At 50.0% G+C, this 22,290-nt stretch overlaps 1 protein-coding gene across 2 annotated transcripts in view; it reads right to left on the bottom strand.

Moving 5' to 3' along the window:
* Positions 1 to 22,290, bottom strand: part of Nfasc (neurofascin) — an 80,072-nt gene that overhangs the window by 46,580 nt on the left and 11,202 nt on the right. Inside the window, exons 2-7 of one of the 2 annotated variants that reach the window (XM_013017331.1) lie at positions 18,218 to 18,398; positions 12,748 to 12,765; positions 11,905 to 12,010; positions 10,455 to 10,651; positions 9,983 to 10,105; positions 7,601 to 7,771 (exon numbers count right to left, since the gene is read on the bottom strand). In XM_013017331.1, coding sequence (XP_012872785.1) covers positions 7,601 to 7,771; positions 9,983 to 10,105; positions 10,455 to 10,651; positions 11,905 to 12,010; positions 12,748 to 12,765; positions 18,218 to 18,308 — 706 coding nt within the window. In that variant the 5' untranslated portion in view covers positions 18,309 to 18,398. Of the gene's footprint in view, positions 1 to 3,905; positions 3,957 to 7,600; positions 7,772 to 9,982; positions 10,106 to 10,454; positions 10,652 to 11,904; positions 12,011 to 12,747; positions 12,766 to 18,217; positions 18,399 to 22,290 lie in introns of both variants that reach the window. The other variant, XM_013017332.1, reaches the window with a different exon arrangement.

Genomic DNA, 22,290 nt, shown 5'->3' with positions numbered 1-22,290 from the left:
CTGTGGTGGGCACCTCGACACAAGTAGCTGTGATAGTAGAAAGCCCACAGCCACAGCAGATTTGTGGAATGTGGAATCACAACCCAGAATTAGCTCCAGGGAGAAGAAGGTCCTGGGAAGCAAGTCAGGTTCAAAGAATAGGAAGGAACAGCCTTCAAGGCAGGGGTAGTCACTGGGACCTCCATTAGTGGGCATTTCTTTTTTTAAGGGCCAAGCATTGTGCTAACAGGCCTGTACTTACCCCCATTTCTGAGGCTCTATGGAGACTGTACATCTATTCTAAATCTTCTCTCAGTGTAAACATGGAGTTCCCTCTAGTCCCCACTTCTGGTAGGCCATCTGGGGGCTATCTTTCCTGCTCAAACCAAACCCAAAGTCTCCAGGCAGAAGGGGAAGCAGGATGATGCCTCTGTCTTAATGTTGCTCTGGTGCCTGCCATGTTTCACTCCTCTCAGATTCCATCTCGTTTTGGTGACCGTGGATTAGCTTGTGACCCAAGCTGGGCAAAAATCAGGTGGGGACAAAAGAAGAGGTCTAAAGCATCTCCACAGGATTCTTAGGGACACAAGAGTCAGGGTGACACAGAGCCCTGAGGAATGGGAAGGCTGGTGCCAAAAGGAAGGGAAGAGGAAAGTGGCCAGCTGCAGTAAGTAGACTCTACATGAACATAAGAGGAATGGTCCAGCTGGTAGCTTTGAACCAAACCTTTATGGATTCAGGGCCCACCTGACTCTAGCCAAAAGACAGTCATTCCCCTCTTGTTCCCATAAACTGTGGCTCAGAGCAGACTCATGAACATCTAGGGGATACCAGGACATATCACTATGTCAGTCATGTTGGCTTTAAAGGTCCAAAGAGCACTGGCTCCTGATCACCTCCTGCTGGGGAAAGATCAAGAAGACTGACAAGCTGGGTTGTTTGCTTCCAACAACTGCTACTTTATCAGGATGGCAGCTCAATGAATGGATGTATCTGAGGACCTTTGCCAACAAACAGCTTTTAAGGGTAGCTGGATCCTACTCCAGGCTGCTTTGCTGCTTTTGATTCTTGGAACTGAGAACCAGAGACTCACAGGGCTGGATTCCTGCCTTCCTGCAATCCCAGAATCCCCTCCACCACTCTGGCCCTAGGAATGGCTAACCAAACAATCTAGAAGGTAGATAAACTTTTTGTCTAGTAACTTGTGTTACCTCTCACTGCCAGGAAGCTTCTTCTGTATGCTGAACTCAAGCCCCTTGTGCTGTAGTTGCAGCTTTTCTTCCTTACATTTCTTTAGTCTGCTCTAACACCTCTCCCTGCAGAGTGTGTTCTTCCTGTATACATACCAGCTTTTCTCCCCTTGGCTTCAACTTATCTGTGTGTATCTTATTTTCAGATGAGATGAGGTATATTTTCAGAGTGGTATGGCTGTAACTTTCAGAAATAGATGAAGTAGGGCTGGGGGCATGACTCAAGTGGTAGAGTCCTTGCATAGCAAGTGGTAGGCCCTGAGTTCGAATCCCAGTACCACTGAGAAGCAAAATAATGACAAGAAACAAACTCTATAGGCAACATGAAACCCCTCTCTTTAAAGCCTTCCATTTAAAGTGACACTTTAATCACTGGTATGCTACTCCTTACTAGGCGCCATCTCCCGACTCTCCTCTCTAACCTTCCCGACCATCCAATAGGACTGGCAATATACCCATTTGGCAGATGAGGAATGAAAAGTCCTGAGCTACTAAGTGACTTGTGTAGCATCCATCAGTGGTCTGTCTTGGAGTCTGTATGATGCCACGCAATCTACCTGCTCCACACAGGACCATCTGCTCTCCTGCCTGAGCCATTCCTAAGTGGCTTCCTCTGCCACTCTGCGGGATGGAGCACCCGGGCAATGTTCAGAGGATATCAACCCACTGTAGCAATTGTCAGGGCAGACTAGAAGTACAGGTGACCCTGACGCTATGAGAGAGAGGGGTCATCTTTCAAAGCCAGAGCGACACACTGGGCATGTGCCATCAATGCCATGCCTCTTCAGCGCCCTGTGTTCAGGGAGAATCTTCTCCTTCTCCCCTCCCCCCCCCGCCCCTTTTTTTGTTGGTCATGGGGCTTAAACTCTGGCCTGGGCGCTGTCCCTCAGCTCTTCAACTCAAGGCAAGTGCTCTATCACTTGAGCCACGGCGCCACTTGCGGTTTTCTGGTGGTTAATTGAAAATGAGAGTCTCATGGAGTTTCCTGCCCAGGCTGGCTTTGAACCGTGATCCTCAGATCTCAGCCTCCTAAGTAGCTAGGATTACAGGCGTGAGTCACTGGTACCCAGCTCCTTCTTTGCCTTTTGCCTTTCTATTTCTTTCTAGAACATTGCCTGGCTCTCCTTTGTTCTACATTGACTCTATCTGCTCACTTGGCTTCCTTTTCTTTCTGTTTGCTTCATACCTGGTCAGCCCCATCCTGCCTTGGATTGTAGACAAAGGGAGAGTCTCCAAGTGAGCCTCTTGTGAAATTCTTGTGAATCCACCATCTTGGAAGGTTTCCACAACTCTCACTCGTGTTCTGGTAATAATACCGACTGCTGGTTAAATGCTGTTTTAAGAGGCTGGATCTCTAAAGCTTATTCCATTTCCCTTCATGTTTACCTTACATAAAGCAAGGAGTGAGGGCCAAATGGTCTCTAAGGGACTTTCTGGCTTAGGTCTACTGGCTTCAGAATCCTTCCTAGAATAGATTCCTTGGAATCCAATTTAGGAAAAGGCACATTCTAGCCTGGTAGTGTTCTGGGGCTCTTGACACACTGTGATTGGCTCTGATTGGCTCTATTATCTTGAAAACAAACAGTCCTCAGATTCCAACAAAGAAAGGTCCCCTGCTTTCTCGGCAATAAATCTCTTTGGCAGAATCTCAGTGTGGTTCTCTCTGCTTGGTGCCAAGTGGGAGACTTTGTCTCTCTTCCTGGCTTTTGCTTCCTCATCCCATCCCCCACATTAATCATGGTTTATACTAGCACATCTCCATACCAGCACTTCCTATCTGTTTGAGTCCTCAATGACACCCTTGGGGACCAACAGCCTAGCCTTCCAAGGCATAACTGATGATGGGGATCAGCTGTGTCACCAGAGCCAGCAAATGTTGATTACTCTGGTTGCTCAAGGAAAACAAGGCATTCTTTGGTCACCGTGAGGGGGTAGCTCAGGTGTGAAAATGGCTGATTCTCTTATTAACAGACTGAGCAGCCCACAGTGGGATGTTAGGAGTATGTCCCACTGTAATTGTTCCATGACTTGCAAATGTGGGCTGGTGGGCAATGCATTTGCATACATTACCCCGGTGGAGAAGAGGCACAGCTGTGTGAAGTCAGCAGCGGCCCAACTTCATTTACACTCACCTGCAAATACCATTCCAAGGGGACTCTTGCTCCCATTTCCTTCGACCTACCAGAGAAGTAGCACTCCCAGAATCAAATTCTAGGTGACTGAGGAGCCATTTCGTCTCCACACACTTGAAGAGAGTTAACTAAACTGGAAAAGTTATCTGTGGTATTTAAATGACTATCAGGAGCCAGACTTCCCGTTTCCTTCTAACCTGCTCTCAGAAACTCTCCACCCACCCATCACCAATTCCTAAAAGCCTCTGCTGAAACCTACAGGGAGCTCTTTGGAGCCCCAGCCTGGCTCAAACCACCTGTTAAGAATTCAGCAACTAGAGCTCTGCAGGTTGGCAAGATTACACTTCTGTGTGAGCCCCCTCATTCCCAGACTGGCCATCTTCCCTCCTGGCAGGCAGCATCCTGAGGAGTTGCCGTGGCAACCTGGCCTGGCTAGCTGTCAGCCCTGCCAACCCAGCAGGAGTTAATGATGCAGAATCAGTCAAGTTAGGCAGACTGGGTTAGGACAGGCAAGGTTACTCCCAAGGTTACAGCCACAACTCACCACTGTACATGTCAGGGTGGTTTCGTAAGGACGAGTCATTATAGGGGTGGTCTGCAATAAACAAAAGAGGGTGAGCAAACAGGAGGCCACGAAGAAGTCACAGAGGCATATGCTGGGAGGGAAAAACAGAAAGGCAAAGCCACACATACACACAAAAAAAGAAAACTGGGGTGAGCACCAGTGGTGTTTGCAAAGGAAGGACACAGCGCACTTAGAAAAGAATATACACCCAGTGAAGACCAAGCAACACAAAGCAGCCCCGCAAGGAACATAAAGCTTAAGTCCTGCAAAAGAAGGCAATCATACTTTTTTTTTTTAAAAAAAGGAAAGACATTAGGCTTGAACTTGGCTGGGTCCTTCTATGATTGGAACAAAGGAGGTAAGGATTAGTGTTTCCTAGAGGAAATCTCAGGACCAACTTCTCCCCAGCGTCTCCGGGTCCCCAGGGCTCATTCCATATCAGGCCAGCTGAGGAGAAAGGTTTTAGTGGATTTCTGCCTGTGTGGAAGCTAAGCTGTAGGGATGGGTGGGAAGTGAATTGGAGAAGACCGTCATCAGTAAGAGAGGCCAACAGAGGGACGTTGGCAGTGCCCAGCAGTAAGCACCCCCTATCTGAGCAGGCGGGCACAATTATGCTCCCTGCAAGAATTCTCTGTTGAGAGGGCTCAGCTGAGGTTCCAGCTCTGGAACAGAAGGGAGAGTGTGGGACAGGAGAGCAAGATAGCAAGCTGAGGGTACCACCTTGGTCCTGGAAAGGCCTGCTAACTGTGTTGGAGACTCAGCTCTCTAGACTGTGGGGGATGGAGAGGGGGATGAGGACTCTCCTCCCAGATTAAGAGATTAAACCCTAGGTCACTTAGTCCTTCATAAAAAGACTTTTGGGAACAGGACAGGACATATACACTTGCCACTGTTCTTAAGTAGCTTTTTCCTTCTCCACTGTCCCTGTTTCTTAGAGTTTAAGTTCTGATGGTAGCCACAGGGGGTGGAGGGTGTATAGCTGACTGGAAGCCAAGCAGACAGTCCCAGGAGCCCAGGACACAGTCCAACTGCCTGGGAGCTGCCAGGTGCTGTGCCAAAACATTTGCATATTTGACGACAGATCAAATCCTGTTTCAACTAATTATAAGGATATTCGAGTTCTTTTTTGGGACTGGCATTGCATGTCCAATCTGCTCCACACCCGGCAGGAAGATGTTCATTATTCAGAGCTAGTCTTTAAGACTAGCTGGTTGTGAAGGGGGTGGCCTGGTTGAGAAGGTACTTTGGTTGAATCTAGAGTGAAAGATAATGGAATGAAGGGGTGCAGTCCTAAGGGAGGACTGCAGCATGCAAGGTTGGAAGGGACCAAGTCTCATGCTCCCCTGGTTCCATGCCACAGGCGAGTTTCCTTTTCTGGGGAAATGGCCCACACCTCCCAATAGAGGGTTGGGAGCATGAGTGAGATTTGGGGAGGGAGGCGCCGAGTCCTCTAAGAGCACCATTGGGACATCAAAAGGAAGTGTGGGATGTCCTCACCTCTTCCCTGTGATGTAGCAGGAGGGACCCAATGTCTGTCACTGTGTGGGCAAAGAGGGAACAGGTGCAGCTTGGAAAGCCTGACTCCACTGGTTATCTTTGCATTCTAGAACAGACTCCAAAATGCATTTTGATTTCCCAGTATTTTGCAATCTACCTCTTTCTCTCCCTTTAATGCAATTAATAAAACACCAAGGTGGGGGGATTGATTTCTCCCCGATGGCAAACTTTGGGCAGACTTTTTTGCCTCCCCACCCTCGCCCAAACCCAGCTCTGAAGGTACAAGAGAAAGCCTGTGTCCTTTCCAGACAGGAAAGTCAAGAAAGCCCAACTGTGCTATTTTAAGCAACTGTGCCCAATTCTACGCAGGTTCAGATGCCCAGAACTTGGTTCCAGCCAAAGTTTCCCCTGGGAGAACTCCAGGAAGCCAGTGGATTCTGTTCCAGTCACCTAGACGGTTTCTGTCATTTGGAGGAAGGAGTTTCCAGTGAAACAGAAGACCCAGTAACAAAGCAGAAACAAATATCCCTTACTTCCTCAGGTAGAGAATAGGGTGTTTCTGGAAAGTTCTACTTCTTACCCTCTAAGTGTTTAATTTTACAGAGGATGAGTCCCTAACCCCCACCCTCATCTCCTGGCTTCAGCCTGGGACAGCCAAAGGTCACTCAGCTCAAGCTCAGGAGCAGCAGGTGACCTTGCAGCATCCCCCAGGCAAGCAGCGAGGTCCAGGTGGTGACACAGAGGCTCAGCAAGGTCAGCTTGAGAGCATCATGAACAGCTCTGATCTTCCCACTGGCTCCTCCTCATGCTAGCCCTGACCTGGTTACTGAGGCCACTCTGAGATCCTGGGCAGACCACACTGTCCTGTCCAGTGCAGCCAGCTGGCAGGCAGTCACCTGAATACACTGAGAGACACTGCAGACAAACCACCGTGCTTCCCCGGGAGCCTCCAGGCGCCTGCCCTGCCCCCAGAAGGGAGAAAGGAGTGAGGAGGAAAGGAGAAAACCAAGGGGTCAGGACCCCATCCAAGCCTCTTCCCAGGGGCACGCACCCAAGATATCGCCAGCCACCTCAAGGTGGGCCATGGGCTACCAGGAAACTGGTAGAAACCTGTGGAAACTGCCTGTCCCCAGATGGCCTCCCCACAGACCTTGTCATCCCCTATACTGACAATATTCACAGCACAGCTCTGATACATTGAAGTGTCTTTGGGTTGGGGGGTCTTCTATGCCAGGCATGTTATAAATCCATGGTGTAAACCAACAGAAACAATTTTCAACATCCCATGCAGGCTGAGGGCTTTCTAGCAAAAACCCCAGGCTGGCTCATCCCTGTGTTTCTGACTAAATTTTTCTCATTCCTCACAGAGAGCCACCAACTCTGTGTGTGTGTGTGTGTGTCTGTGCATGTGTGAGTTGTGGGGGTTGAACTCAAGGCCTGGGCACTGTCCCTGAGTTCTTCTGCTCAATGCTAGCACTCTACCACTTTGAGCCACAGTGCCACTTCTAGTTTATGGTGGTTAATTGCCCCAGCTGGCTTCAAACCATGATCCTCAGATCTCAGCCTCTTCAGTAGCTAGGATTACAGGTGTGAGGCACCAGTGCCTGGCTCTGCTGACTCTTTAGCAGGTCAGGAAATGCTGATGTGCATTCGTATCAGGAAATAGAAATGAAAACAAATAAAGTGAAACATAAACCTGCAATTTGCAAAAGAGATTCCATAGAGTTTAGCAAATGTATCATTACAGAATCAAATATAATTTGTTTTGGTGTGTCCACTAACATTTTATGTTCTGGCTTTCTTCTAGAGAGAAAGAGAAGCATGTAATGACTAGAATAAAAGAAATAAGCTGAGGGTATCGGGGGACTTGATGACCTTTGAGCAAGTGGTTCTCAGACCCTGTGGTTATCTGAATGCGAGCGAGGGCTCCAGGGGCCCTTGAGGTAGGACAGGGCTGGGTCTTGCTGTGTGATTCTGATACCCACTAACGTCTGAGAAGCAGTGGTCTAGCACAGGACCAACACTGACTCAAGGCTTCAGCATCAAGAGATGCTGGGGAAGGTTAGCAGCGGCAGCTCAGGCACACTGAGCCAGAAGGATGGCTATAGTGTCCAGGGCTATGTGGGCTCAGAGACTGTCTCCTGTGGCCCCCAGCCCTGGACAGGGGCTACACTTACTGGTGAGGACCTTGAGAGTGAAGGGGTTCTTCTGCTGGATGGTGTGGGTGAAGTGGAAGCGTGCATTGCAGCTGTAGTCGGTCTGCATGTCCTGTTGCATCACATTGGAGAAGTACAGGTCTCCGTTGTGGCCCTGGGAGACGCGTTTGTCCTGGGTGATAGGCTCCATGGCTGGAAGGAAAGCAGAGGTGTGGATGGGGGTTAGGAGTAATGGCCACCATGAAAATCATTACCATCATTCGATGTGTGAATGCTGCAGAAGACCAGCTGGGGTCAGGAGGGTGACATCTCTTGGTTGAAGCCCCTCAACTCTGCTGTAGGGCATATTCCCACTTTACAGATGCTAACCTAGAGGCCAAGCCATGACTGGTTCATCTTTATACCCCAGCACCCAGCTTAGGTCCTGGCATACAAGGGGAAGGCTCTCAACAAGTTTCTGAATTAAATGAACTTGTCCTTGCCACCTTAAAACAACATTTAACCATCAATAATGATTAGATCCAGTTTTTATTTCTTTTCTGAACTTCCTAAGAAGAGGGCAGCTCCTGATTATAATTTGTGTAGCCATCGACAATATACGCCCTGATTTTAAGATGGCTTCAAATTTTGCATATTAAAATAGAGAAACGTGCTTTTTAGAATCAATGGCATTACAGGTTGCAGAATCTATTGTCAGTATCTTTCTCAGCACTGATGCCAATGCACAGCCCAGGTTTCAGGGCTGTCAGGCCCATTAGCATGCACTTAAAGCTGACGACCCTTAGACCGCTCTTTTCCTATCCCATTGTTTTTAAAATCATCATGTCATCTTTCCCACAAGGAGGTGGTCAGCCCTTGGAATCATTTCTCAGAGATTTGCTCTAGGCTTACTAGGTGCCAGGCCCTGTGCTAGGTGTTGAACAGGGAGGTGAGTGAGAACACCAGTTCCTGCCCTGGAAGAGCCCCAGCCCAGCAGGTAACTGTAGGATAGTATTCAGAGTGGGGTGCTCCAGGGGGGAAGGAGATGGATGGGACTGCAGAAAGAGGCCCAGTCTACTCGGGGGCCCTGAGCTAAACCCTGACATCCTGTGCTAGGCAGAACAGAGGAGCTACAGGGTTTCTAAGTAGCAGAAAGAGCCTGTGCTAAAGGCTAACAGGACACAGGCCATTCAGGGGCCCAGGGAGGGAAGGTTAGAAGGGCTGGGAGGGAGAGGAACCTGACCAGGAGGACCAGGGAAAGGAGCCTGGATCTCAGTTCAAGGTGAGGGATGAGCCACTGAAGGGCTTTCAGTATCTGAATGAAATAACCACACTCACAGTTTCATGAAGACAAGGGAGACTCATCTGGGCTAGGTGTTGTAACTCAGGCACAAGCTAAAGGTGACGAGGCTGGGGAGAGGTCAGTGAGGAGGGACAGGAGGCACGGGATCCAATGGGAGCAGGCATGGACACAGCTTGGTGACAAATGAGATGAGATAAAGGAGAGGACAATCTAAACCAGGAATTCACAGGCCAACCACCAGCCTCCCCACAGATGTGAGGAGAGGAGAAAGGCTGGAGACTGCACCAAGCCTGCCTCACTGCAGACAGCTGCTTCTTGTGTGGCAGCCTGCTTTGGAAGTAGGTTGGCAGATGCAGGGATGGACAGAATGATGGATGGCAGGCAGGTAGTTAGACGGATATACAGATTGATAAATGGGAGGCACAGGGAGGGATGGAAGGAGGAGCAGAAGAAGCTGCTAAGTGGGCAGGGAGGAAGGGAAAAGGAAAGCCACAGAAAAGGAGAGAGAAGAGGGTAAGGGAGAAGGGGAAGGGATGGAGGGAGGGAAAAAAGGAGGGGGAGAACTTCTACTTGAAAATAAAGGCCCTATCTGCCTTTATTTTAATTGAAAATGTTCCACAAGCCTCAGATTGAGCCAGCAAAATTTCTGAGCGCTGCTGCTAACTGCCACCCCTCATCAAAGGCTTCATTCCCCCTTTACCTCTGCCCTCCTTGCAGTGTAAATCTGAGCACCCAGGCTGAGCAAAGATGGGGAGGGGGCTTGCCTTCCTCCCCTGCTTCCTTTCTCTTTTTAACCTTCCTTACCACAAATACTACCAAGAGCACCATGTGTGTGTGTGTGTGTGTGTGTGTGTGTGTGTGTGTGTGTGTGTGTGTGCGTGCAGAACTGCAGAAGTATTCTATCATTTATCTTTACAATAATGTTAGTCCTGCTTTTCCCAGAATATGAAACTGAGACCCAGGGACGTTAAGCAACTTGCTCCAGAGCACCCAGCTACAGCAGCCGCTCTGTAGCTGTTCTCAGCCCTGTGGCCCTTGTTTCTCACAGCTCACAGTCTTCCAGAGTGGGGAAACCATCCTTCAACCCCCTCCCCCTTCCCAGACGAGGCTCCAGAACTCACAGCTGCTCATCCAGAAGATGACTGGGGACGGGAGGCCTGGCGGGGGGTTGCACTGCAGCGTCAAGGGGGCGCCTTCTTGAACCACAACGGGGTCCAGGTTTTCTTTGGGCCACAGGGGAGATTCTGAGAAGGAGACAGGGAGGTGAAGTGAGGCTGATCCTAGAAAAGAGGAGCTGGAGAATGGGTGTGACAAGAGATAGGCAGGGCCATGAGTCAGGCGAGGGCTAAGCAGAGCACGGCCTTGGGATGGAGGAAGGATCGAGGTCTTTGATCAGAGCAGACGCCCACCTTCAAGGTGCCCCTCTCCTCTCCCCTCCTGATGCCCCGAGAGGCTGGTGAGGTTGTATCAGACTCTGATCTGGAAGCTTCCTTTCCAGGCAATCTTGCTGAGTGGGAGACCCATGGAGGTCACATGTAGGTCCAGGGCGGGGTCAGCCTTCCCCCCAATGTTGGTCCCACCTGCAGCACTCACTGGACACCTGCAGGCGGATCCTGTTGGACAGGGCCGTGCCGAATTTGTTGCGGGCGAAGCACTGGTATTCCCCCTCATATTCCTCGGGCCGCCCACCGCTGCGGAAGTCAATCACCAGGGTCCCAGATCTTCTCCGCATGGACACCCGAGGGTCCTTGGCGATGTTGAAGAATCTACTGTTCCGGGTCCAGTGGAAGCTGTGGACAGCGGAGAGGGACAACAGTGACCCAGGTCTGCCATAGACTGCCAGGGTCTGGTGCTGCCGGTATTCTTCCAGCCAAGGCTGAGAACCGTGGCTCTGTGTAGGCATTCAACTAGCCATGGGGGCAGGAAAGAGATTCTGTAAGAACACAATTCACAAGCCAGCAGTGATTATGATTTTGGGGGCAGAATGGGTTTGAACTCAGGGTTTTGTGCTTGCTAAAGCAAGTATACCATACCACTGGTACACCCTATTTTTTTTAAGCTTCTTCTTTTTAAAAAATAGGGTCTTATACTATTTGTCTCAAACCAATCTTGGACCATACTCTTCCTACCTCTGCCTCCCACATAGCTGGAATTATAGATGCAAACCACCATACCTAAACTTGTTGGTTGAGATGGGGGTCTTACTTTTTGCCTGGACTGACCTCAAACTTGGATCCTCCTATTTTCTGCCTCCTGCACAGGCAGCATTACACACAGTGCTTGTCTGGGAGGCCTGGGCTGTCTCTGCTTCTCTTGGGAAGATGCATGTATCTGCTCTGGCCAGGCCCTTGTGGCTTGGCTACACATGTTGAGCAGGAGGAGAAGCAGGAGCAGTGTGACTGGTAATTGCTACTGAGTCCTTTTCCTAACAGAGGAACCGTGGGGAAAAGACCAAACCTCAGCAGCATGGTCCCCAGTACCTGGGCCAGAACACAGCCAGAAAGTGTCCCCTGAGACTGGACACGCCATGGAGAGATTGATCTGAGGCCTGCAGGAGGCTCCCGCTGGGCCCAGTCTGGGAGGTAAAGATGGACAACCAAGCATCTACCCCATCAGCAGTTGGGGACCAACCCTGACCTTGAAGGGTAAGAGCTGTGCATTTAAATCTGAATTCTACTTTTTTTTTTTCTGGTGTTACCGGGGTTTGAACCCTGGGCCTTACATTTGCTAGGCTGGTGTGATTCCACTGAGCCATACCTTCAGCCCTATTTTTCAGTGGTTATTGTTAGGATAGGGTCTTGCTTCCTGTCTGGACACACTGAAGTGGACCGCTTCAGCTTCCCAGGGTCACTGGGATCACAGGCACATGACTTTCAGTCAGCTTCTTCCCATGGAGACAGAGTCTTGCAGACTTTTCTACCTGTGCAGTCTCTGAACTGTGATCCTCCTATTCTAAGCCTTCCAAGTAACGAGGATCCCAAGTGTGAGCCACTGGCACCCAGTTTCAATGGCATATTCTCAGGATCCCTTTATCCCTACTCACCTGGGAGCCGGGTTCCCCTTTGCTTCACACTCAATCAGGATGTTATCCCGGGGGTCCACGATGTGGTCCTTCACGGACTGCTTGGTGATGGTCGGGGGCTGGGTCACTGCAGCAGGGCACATGGAGGAGGGAGGGGCAAAGTTACAACTTCAGGGACTCACCCAGGTCCTGGCTTGGGGAGCGGCTAACACCAGGCACTAGCGGAGCCACCTGGGCAAGCAGGTGTGAGCAGAATCCTATTCAAGAGGTGCCGTTTCTTAAATGGGGCTGCAGGAGGTGGGAGTCAAAGGCTGAGCCTAAGACCCCTATGAGAAACTGGAATCCAGACTGTTTTCCCCCAGGCTTAGATCCCAATGCCCAGCACACCACATGGCAAAAATGCTCTTGAGAACTGAATGCAGAAACAAAAGCAGCTGTGTTTCTAGAATGTAGGGCCTGGTACTTCTTGAGCCTGAGGCTCAGTAGATGGCCAAGTGCAGAAAGAACTGAAGGAGCCCTCGATCCTGGAGAACTTCCCACGACTCCTTGTGTGCCAAGGAACCACACTGAGCTGGGGGACCTGGGTCAGCCACTGGAGGATAGGGGAGCAGCAGTGTCTATAAGGCACCACAGCTTCCTTCCAGGAACCCTCTTCTGAACCCCCTCTTCTCTTTGGGCTCATAATAGGATGCCCTGGGGAAAGTGTCCCTGTCCTGTGATCAAGGATCTCACATGCTTGGCTAGAGTGAGAGCCCCAGCTGAAGCCCCAGCAGAAGACCCCAATGGGTCGTCCCCAACCTCTGGTGTCCCTCACCTGGCCCTCCTGCCTCCCTCCCGCCTCCCAGAGGCTCACAGAGGACTTACGCTCATTCTGAATGCTTGCTGTTAGTTCCAGTGGTTAGCATTGGGAAGGGGAGAAAAGAAAAAAATTGTTATCACACACCACTGTTAGGTGTCCTTATGCCCCAGCATGCGGGGAGAGGGGGTGGGGATGGCGAGCGGGGCACTCTCCTCCCAGGTGCAGAACTCATAGGAGAGCCAAGCAGGCTTGAGGCCAGTCAGGCCTCCCTGGGAGACCAAAACCACACCATGAAGCAAGACCAGCTTTTGACCAAAGGGAGAGGCCATTAGAGGAGCCCAAAGTCCATAACTGACAAGGAGGCCCTGAAGATGTTTCTTAGTATCTGAGGCCATCTGCGAAGTGGACTCCTCAGTCCATGGTGAAAGGGGAGGTGCCAGAAAAAGTGCTGGCTCTGAGCCACTGCTGCAGGGCCAAAGCCTAAGATGTGGAGGCCTCGGCACCCAGCAAGGCCCATGGCCTCATTTCTCCCACCCTCTCCTCTTCCATACATGAAAGCATGCTCTCTCCTCAGTGGCTCCTGCTTTTCTATCCTCTGCACTGTGGCCAAGCCCACTGCTCCCAGAGGGGCAAAGAGGCAGGGTCCACAAAGCTTCCCCAGCTAGAATACACCAGGGTTCCCACACAGATGTGCATACCTCTGTGTGTGTGTGTGTGTGTGTGTGTGTGTGTGTGTTTCTGATTTCTACATTTGAATAAGTATACAAATCACCTTAAGTCTGGCTAACAGGCAGGTTGCAATTTAGCTGGGCTGGACTGGAATCTGGATTCTGTTTCTCTTTGTGGTTGTTTTGTCCTACAGTGCTGGGGATAGACCCCAGAAACTTGCAAATGCTAGGCAAGCCCTCTGTGACTGAGCTGTTCCCTAGCCCAAAGTCTGCCTTTCTGAAAAGTTCTGGGGGAATACTGAGGAAGGCAGTCTGTTAACCATGCTTTGGATAGCAAGATTCTAGTTGATGTGCGTTCTTTGTGGGGAGGACATCTTGGTTCCAGGGTATTTGGGGAAGACAGACCGTGGGCCTCCCTAACTTCACATGCCTGTCCTTAAGCTATTGAAAAGCAACACGGCATCTTATCTTACATGAGTGGGGATGTCAGAGCCTGCACTGGTGTGGACAGCTGGCGTTTTCAGAAAGAGTGCTGCTGACAGGAGTGGAGGCTATGGTCTAGGGGCAACCCCGAGGCGTTCTGGCCTGAATAGAGTGAGACATGGAAGAGGAACACAGGGCCGCAGAGAAGGCACCCTGGAGGGCCAGAGCTCAGCTTGGGAGGCTGAAGGACACGAGCCAGGGGAGCATGGCAGCTGAATGCCCTACAGTGCACTCCATCAGCAGGGGAAAAGTCCTAACAGCGTGAGCAATGAACAGGTTCAACGTGCGCCAGGGTGGCGCGGCCCAGGGAGCACGGAAGTGACGTTTGTCCAGGGAGGGCTGGGGAGGGAGGGAGAGGGAAAGCGTAGCTTCTGAACATGTGCCCTGTGAGCACCTGCTCTGCATCTCTGCCTGGACACCATTCTCCCACCAGGGGCCCAGGAAAGGCTAGAAAGCCCATGCAGTTGGCAGAGGAGGGAACATTCTCAGGACAGGCAGGGCTGGCTTTTGAGACCACTCCTTTTGGCCACCAGTCTAGGCCTGGGTTTCTACATTTCAAGACCCAGGTGGCATCTCCTGGATCCTCGTGTATGATGGAGGATCAACAGAGGCTCTGGCGTCCAGCAGAGGATCAGAGGACGCTCTGACCTCACCCCAGTTGACTGCCTGACACAGGACCTTCCTTCTTCACCCACACAGACTCTGGCCTCTCTGGTAGAGTCAAAACTGGTTCAAGGAATCTCAAGTCTAAGAGTAAAGGCAGCCCTTTGGGTAAGACCCCAGGGAATTGTGCTACGGAGCTGGAATGGAGTCCCAGTCCTCCAAGGCTTGGTCCAGGGCTCATCTTTACAAATGCTTGCACAGATGGAGAAGCGAATGGCCTCAGAGCCCTGTCCCCTTGACTCTCTGAGTAAGGGGTAGAAGAGAGACCTTTGAAGGTGGAGACTCACAGGGCAGCCACCACAGGATGGTTGCTGCCCCTAACCCCACGCAGCCCATCTGGCCAGGGCCTTTCTTTAGAATCTACTCGCTTAAAGAGACAATGACATTTGTAGCCACCGCTGTGCCTGCACTCCCAAGGAATTTATCACAGGAACACAATCAATCTAGAAGACAAGCTAGCATGGGGGGTATGGGAGAGACGGTGGGAATGGCCTGTCTCAAGACAAGGACGACTAAACCCCTATCCAGTGTCATACCACCTGCTCACCTTTCCTTTTATGGAACTTGCTGTCTGTCAAGTGAAGAATGAATTTCTGCCTCAGTCCTCTAAGGGGGAGAAGAGCTCTTCTGCCCTGGCCTGGCAGGGTGAGCAGGGGCCTCTCTAGGCTGTTTTTGCCCTCAGGAACTTCTTCTGGTCCCCATTCTTCCCTCAGAGGACCAGGATGGAGCCTGTGGGGGAGTGTTACTGAGGCCATCCTGCAGTGCTATTTGGATGAAAGGGAGTAGGAGTGTCTTCCCCGCTCCACAGGCCTCTCTGTGGGTTTCTGGAAGGAAACACCAAGTCCCCATGGTGTGTGAGGGAGATGGGAGGGCCAAGCTGCCAAGAGACTCACTTTTGGACAAATCTCCTCTGGCTGATGAGGTGACCCTTTGCTTTTTTTCAAAGGTCGTGCTGTTCTACTTGGGGCCGAGAGGAGGGAGGTGGCGGTGGGAGGAAGGTGCGTGTGACTTCACTGGCAGAATGGTGGGAGCTGGAGGCTGGGTTTTCAATGAGGGATTGTACAGCAGCCACGGGCACTGGTCCAGGAGGTTGCTGCGTCCCATCCCCCCAGAGAAGCGGCGTCCAGCCCTTCAGGCACAGAGAATGCCCGGGACACCTGGAAGGGGAGTCTCTGACCTGAGGCCCTCAGAGACGGAGGGTGAGCACAGCTGATATGGGAACAGGCTGGGGAAGAAGCCTGGTTACCAGGGCAACTGGGTCTTCCCAGAAGGGTCAGAAGTGCGGGCCTTGCTGTTGTCTGGGAATCAGCTTCTGCAGACTCAACTTGGAGTCGCTCTGATGGCCTGGAGCCCTTGGGAGGCACAGTATACTTGGGGCCTTCTGAATCCACACAGCCTGGGCTACTTGTACTGGTGTGACACAGGGACTCCCCTATCCAGCACAGAGGCATGAAGCCATGTTCCTGGCTCTGTGCTTCCCTGTTTCCTAAGCTGTCAGCTAAGGTCAAGCTCTGCTTCCCAGTTAGCCAGGGGATCATGTGTGTGGCAAGGCAGTGCGGCACTGAGCTCTGCCTGGCCCAGGACAGCTGTGACTACAGAGTCTATTCCGACTACATCACTGTTTCGTTGTGTGACCCTGAGCAAGAACGGAGCTGTGAATACAGCTGTGAATACAGCAGGGAAGGATACTGGGATGGGGACACTGTGGTGGAAGGCTCTTGGCACTTGGGAGAGACCTCCTGGGCCTCCATCTCCAGTGAAATTCAGATCTCAATTCTGTTATTTATTTATATGCTGGTCCTAGGGCTTGAACTCAGGGCCTGGGTGCTCTCCCTGAGCTTTGTGCTCGAAGCTGGCATTCTACCACTTGAGCCACAGCTCTACTTCTGGCTTTTTAGTAGTTAATTGGATATGAGGATCTTATGGACTTTCCTGCCCAGGGTGGCTTCAAACCGTGATCCTTAGCCTTCTAAGAAGTCAGGTGTGAACCCCTAGCACCTAGCTAGGATCTCAATTCTTAATGTGAATGATGTCAATGCTAGTTCTCCCTCCTTCCTTCTCTTCTATTTTTCCTTCTTTTCTTTTCTTTTGGTAGTACTTTTTTAAACCTTTTTTTTTTTCAATTCAAGGCCTTCATGGTGCTTGCTTGGCTGGTCCTCTTCCACTTGTGCTATGCCTCCAGGTCTTTTTAAAATTTTTTTTTGGCAATACTAGTATTTGAACTCAGTGCCTTATACTTCCTATGCAGGCACTCAGGTAACACATCCATCCCTTTGTTTTTAGGTTTTTGCCCTTTTTCTCCAGATGCATACTATGATGTTGATGGGGCCTAGGCTTGGACCTAGATGGTCCTCCATGATGCCTCACAGGCAGCTGGGGTAACAGGCGCACACATCCCCAGCCTGTTGGTCGAGAGGGGAAGGTCTTAATAACTTTTTGCCTGGGCTTGCCTTGAACTCTGATCCTCCTAATTGTCCACTTTCTGAGCAGTTGGTATTGCAGGCATGAGCCACGTATTTCTGAGTTCGCTTTGCAGGGGCTCCTCCCCCACTGACCCCAGGCATCCTGTGGCAGGTGAGTGAGAAGTGGCAGAAGAGAAACAAGCCTTCATCACATTCCTGATAACCCAATTTCCTCTGCACCCCCACCCCTCTAGGGACGTGGCCTTATCATGCTCCTTATTAGATTGTCTGCCTGGGACTGTTAATGAGAAACTCTCCTTGAGCCAGCTGCACAGACCGTCACCATGGGAACAGTTCCTCTCACAACTCCCATCTCCTCCCTCCCCGTGTTCATGCGTTCACACACATTTGGGGTGGGCTACAAAGGCCTTGCCTATCTTGTTTCTGGTTCTAACATGCATTTCTGGCCTCTGTCATCCAGAGGTGCCCACTCTTCTCAGGAAGCTATTATGGTGATGTGGGGTGGAGAAGGGTCTGGCTTTGGACAGCTCCACTGAAGGGGGACCCCTTGTGCCCCTCCTCAGACATCTGTTGACCAGACAGGGCAGGTCCATGTTGGCATCATGTGAGCCACACATCTCTTGAGACAAGGGACATGGGCAGAAGTGGAGCCCACACCATAGTGGAGACATCCTAGTAGTAATGTCAGAACTATGGCAAAGGGAGCAGGTACCTACAGGCAGGACCACTGTGGCCACCAGTCATCTGAACACAGCCACAGGCTGGCGTGTAAACATACCGTTGCTCTGTCAGATCAGCATGTCAGGCTCTGGGAAGTCTGGAAACAAGGAATCCATGCCTGGTTCCCAGGGTACCATTGTAAGTTGGTTTTATTTTAATGTCTTATGTAGCCAGGTCTTTTTGTAAGATAATTCTCCTCCCAACCCTCTCAAGGCCTTCCATCCTCCAGAGAACTCTAGCCAAGAGCACTTAGGGTTCCACTTTGCATATATGAGGCTATCATGTGGCTTTCAGGATTCCAAACTATCACCACTTACCAGTAGCCCCTCCAGTAGCCCCAAACATCAGCGTAGCCCTGTGAGAACAGCCCTGCAACGTACAATCTCTTATTTCCAAACACAAGCCCGTGTCAGTTCTTCAGAGAGAAAAATCAGCTCTGGACCCCAGAATCCACTGCTATCCTGTCTCCAACTGGCTTAACAGGTCTTAGCTTTCCCTCACTTCTCTTCACCCCCTTCCCTCCCACTCCTCGGCCCAAAATCAGCAGGGAAAAGAGAAGAGCAGAAAGTATAACTCACGATCCATAGGAATCTCGATGGCACCACTAAGGCTGAGGAGGAAGAGGAGGAAGGCTGCATGGACCCAGGGTGGTGCCTGCTGCCTGGCCATCCTCAGCACCAGGCCCCACTCCCTGCTCCCCAGCCCTCGGGGTCTCGCTGCCTTGTGCCGCTCTAAGTGGGCCTCCCGGACAGAGCTCAGCTGTGGAAAGAAACACAGAAGCAATAAGGTCCTCTTGAACATGTGGTCTGCTTCAGTAACCCTACAGGGCCTGGATGAGCTCAAGGGTCCCCTTGGTCATAGATTAGGGGTGTCTGAGGATGGAGTTTTAAACTTCAGCACTATTGACACTTGGGACAAAGTAGTTCTTGGTGTATGTGGCAGGGGTGAGGGTGGGAGAGGGGGAGGAGAGCTGTTCTGGGCACTGTAGGATGTCTAGCAGCATCCTAGGCCTCTACCTACCAAGTGCTAGTAAAGCCCACGGGTGCCATCAGTCAAAAATGTCTCTAGCCGGGCACTGGTGGCTTATACCTATAATCCTAGCTACTCAGAAGGCTGAGATCTGAGGAGCCCAGGCAGTAAAGTCTGTGAGACTTTTATCTCCAACTAGCCAGTAAAAGTAGCTCCAGTGGTAGAATGCCAACTTAGAGCAAAAAGTTAAGGGGCAGTGCCCAGGTCTTGAGTTTAAGTCCCAGTACTGGCACACAAAAAAAATCTCTGAACATTGTCACCTGTCTCAGGAGGGCAACTGCACAGAACAGTCCTGAGGCAAAACACCAGTCCCACTCCTAGCTTTCAGAAGACAACACACACTGAGCTGGAAGAACCACTGCAAGCCTACAGCCTGCTGGACCATGTGCGCTGTGTGTGTGTGTGTGTGTGTGTGTGTGTGTGTGTGTGTGTGTACAGCCTGCTGGACCATGTGCACTCTGTGTGTGTGTGTGTGTGTGTGTGTGTGGTGGAGGTTCAGGGTAAAGATCGTGGCCCTGTCTTTTGATCCCAGAGTGGCAGAGCAGGATGACATCAGCTGCCCTAGGGGTCATGGACATGAACTTGGCTGCCCAAAGAATTTTTAAAAATTATTTCTGAAAACACTTTGTCCTAATAAAGGTATGGTGATCCTTGGCATTGTCCTGCTCCAGGCAATAGCAGTAGTGAGGCAGTGACCTCGTAGAAACAGGCTTCGGTGAGCAACAGAGTGGGTGATGTTTATGATAGTTCAACATTAAGCATAGGACTTATAAGAAAAAGGCTAAAAATGATTGTTCAAGGAAAACAGATGCTTAATGGATTCTGAGAGAGAAGAAGAAGAGAAGCCTGCAGCTGAGAGCTCATACACTGCTGTATTTCCTGGGGCTCTGAAACATACAATCTTCATAATTGGTTCAGTTAACTGTTCTGCCAAGCCAAGTCAAAGGAGAAGGCAGGCAGTGCCTTCTCCAGATTTCTTCCAGCTTTTCTGGGCTAACAGCTGTCTATCACATGGACACATAACTGGCAGCAACTTAGTCCTTTGTCACCTGTATATAGCCACCATCTCCCATCCATCTAGAAGGGTAAAGCACAGGAGCAGGCTCCTGGGGATAAGGACAACCTTCTTGAGACCTGGAGTAGGAAGCAGGCCACCAATCACTGCAATAGAGATGCCTCCTGTGCCCGGATGTAGGGCAAGTGGAAGGATACTGATTCACATCTTAGCAGTTTCTTCCCTGTCAGCAAGGCCTAATACCAGCCCCAACCTCATATATATGAGTATGTGCGCATAGGCACAGATGCATACCCCCCACCCCACTACGCGTGTGTGTGTGTGTGTGTGTGTGTGTGTGTATGTGTGTGTGTGTGTGTATGTGTGTGTGTGTGTGTGTGTATGTACTTCATTCACCTGCCCCTCTTGCTCTCTCGTTTGTTGTTTGACTCCTTGAGTTAATCATAGCACAGCACAAAAGACATAGCAGGTCTCAATAGATGATAAAGGATATATAGATGTATGGGAGGAAAAAAAGAATGGAACAAATGATTAAGTTAGTAAGAGCACGTGTTTTGTTTTTAACCAGTGCATATTCCTTTAGAAAACCACCAGGTGGAGCAAGAGGGCGCTCACTGTGAGTCTGAGCAGCGCACAGTGAAGATGAGTTTTTCTATAGGTTAAAATGTACTCTTGCCAGGAAATCAACCTGCTGGAAAAGGGTTGCGAGAGAGCAGTAATGGAATGCTTTGGCTAGAAGGCATCACAGAGATCTTTGTTTCTTTTTCCTAACCTTCTAAGACGACTCTTACACGGTTTCTCAAGTTGCCCAGGAAGGCCTCTCTTGGTATACACATTGCCAAAGGTGAGACACAGGTCCTGTAGCCAAAAGCCTTGTATGGGTAGAACCTGAGCTAGGGGAAGGCTCAGCAACTTCAGGAGGGACAGTGGGACAGCTCCAGCTTTGGCTCCAGACTACCAGGTTTTGCTCAGGACCCCCCAAGCAGTAGGATATCATGGGAAAGAGAAGGATACTTTGTTATGAAACAAGGAAGCCAAAAGCGATTCATTAACTAGAAACACAAAGGCAAAAAAAGAAAAAAAAAAGCTCAATCATTGTGAATATGTTTACCTCACAATTTAACAACTCAAGAGAAAAAGGATACAGATTCACAGCTAGCTGATTCAAGGTTTTTCTCCCACTTTACCCTAAAGAGGCAACTTTTCCAACCAAATCTTAAGAGAATTAATTAAACATTAGTTCATTTCATAAAATACTCTTACTTTCAGATAAGCCCAGGGAGGGAAAAGGATTTGTCTAACCCTGCTGGTTAATGGCAAAAGCTAAGAAACAAACCCAGGTGTCCCGACTCCTTTTAAAGCACCCAGCAGCTTCATTTTTGATATGTAGGAAAGTCCCAGAGTGAAGGTGCTAATTTCAAAGGGAGCATATAGTCTGGACATTTCTTGAAAAGTTAAAGATAAAATTGCCATATGAGCCTTTAATCTTCTTGAAGGTATATGCCTATGAGATAAAAAGATTAAAAACAGCTACTCAGAGAAGTACTTGTGCAATCTGTTCATAGCAATATCGTTTGCAATGGCTAATAGGTAGAAACAAACCCAAGGTCCACCCAGAGATGCATGGAGGAAAACATTCAGCGTACACATACCAGACAATATTATTCAGTCATAGAAAGCATGGGAACAAACTGGGCACTAGTAGCTCATACCTGTAATCAGGAGGCTGAGATCTTATCTCCAAAAAACTACTGAGAAAAAGCTGTAAGTGGCATTGTGGCTCAAGTTGTAGAGCATTAGCCTTAAGCAAAGGATGTTCAGGTACAGCACACAGGCCCTGAGTTCAAGCCCAGGACCAGCACAAAAACAAAAAAAGGAAGGAAACACTGATATATGCTACGATGAAAAACAGGTACAGTGAAGTCCCATACTAAATGATCCATGAATAAAATTTTGTATAACAAGTATCCAGAATGAGCAAACACATAGAATACCCAGATTGGTGGTGACCACGGGTAAAAGGGAAAGGGCCTGGGGGCTGACTTTGCTTAATGGTTTAGATTTCTTGGAGCTGAGGAAGATGTTTTGCAACTAGACAGAGGTGATTATAGCGTACATGATGAATGGACTGTCACTCAACTGTGTGCCTTTAAGAGGCTTGGTTTATGTGTTTTGTCTCCTTAAACAAAGAACGTGTCAGGTTGGTCTCTACAACATACTCATAAAATGAAGGGCCACAATGAGAAAGGTGGGTGATGGATGTGGACACAAAGGGCTGCCATCCCTACACCTGAGCACAAGGAGAGAAAAGAGAAAGAGTGGAGCCGCCTGACCAGGAACTGTTTGGCCACACTGAATCGTGAATCACACTGAATCACTGCTTCATACAGAATCCCACTGTGGAGAGGTGCATTACAGAGAGGAAAGGGAATGTTTCTTAGAATCACTCGGGCCCCATTCAAACATGCAAATTCCTAGACTCTCAAACGCTAGGAAGAGACGAAATCAGTGTGTGTGTACTGGGGATTGTAATGCAGTGTGTGTGTGTGTGTGTGTGTGTGTGTGTGTGTGTGTGTGTGTGTGTGTGTGTGTGTGTGTGTGTACTGG

This window comes from Dipodomys ordii, unplaced genomic scaffold (genome assembly GCF_000151885.1).
Source record: "Dipodomys ordii isolate 6190 unplaced genomic scaffold, Dord_2.0 Scaffold35, whole genome shotgun sequence".
Lineage (NCBI taxonomy): Eukaryota > Metazoa > Chordata > Mammalia > Rodentia > Heteromyidae > Dipodomys > Dipodomys ordii.
The sequence above is the reverse complement of the archived record's forward strand: the minus strand, read 5'-3'. Positions and strand labels throughout refer to the sequence as shown.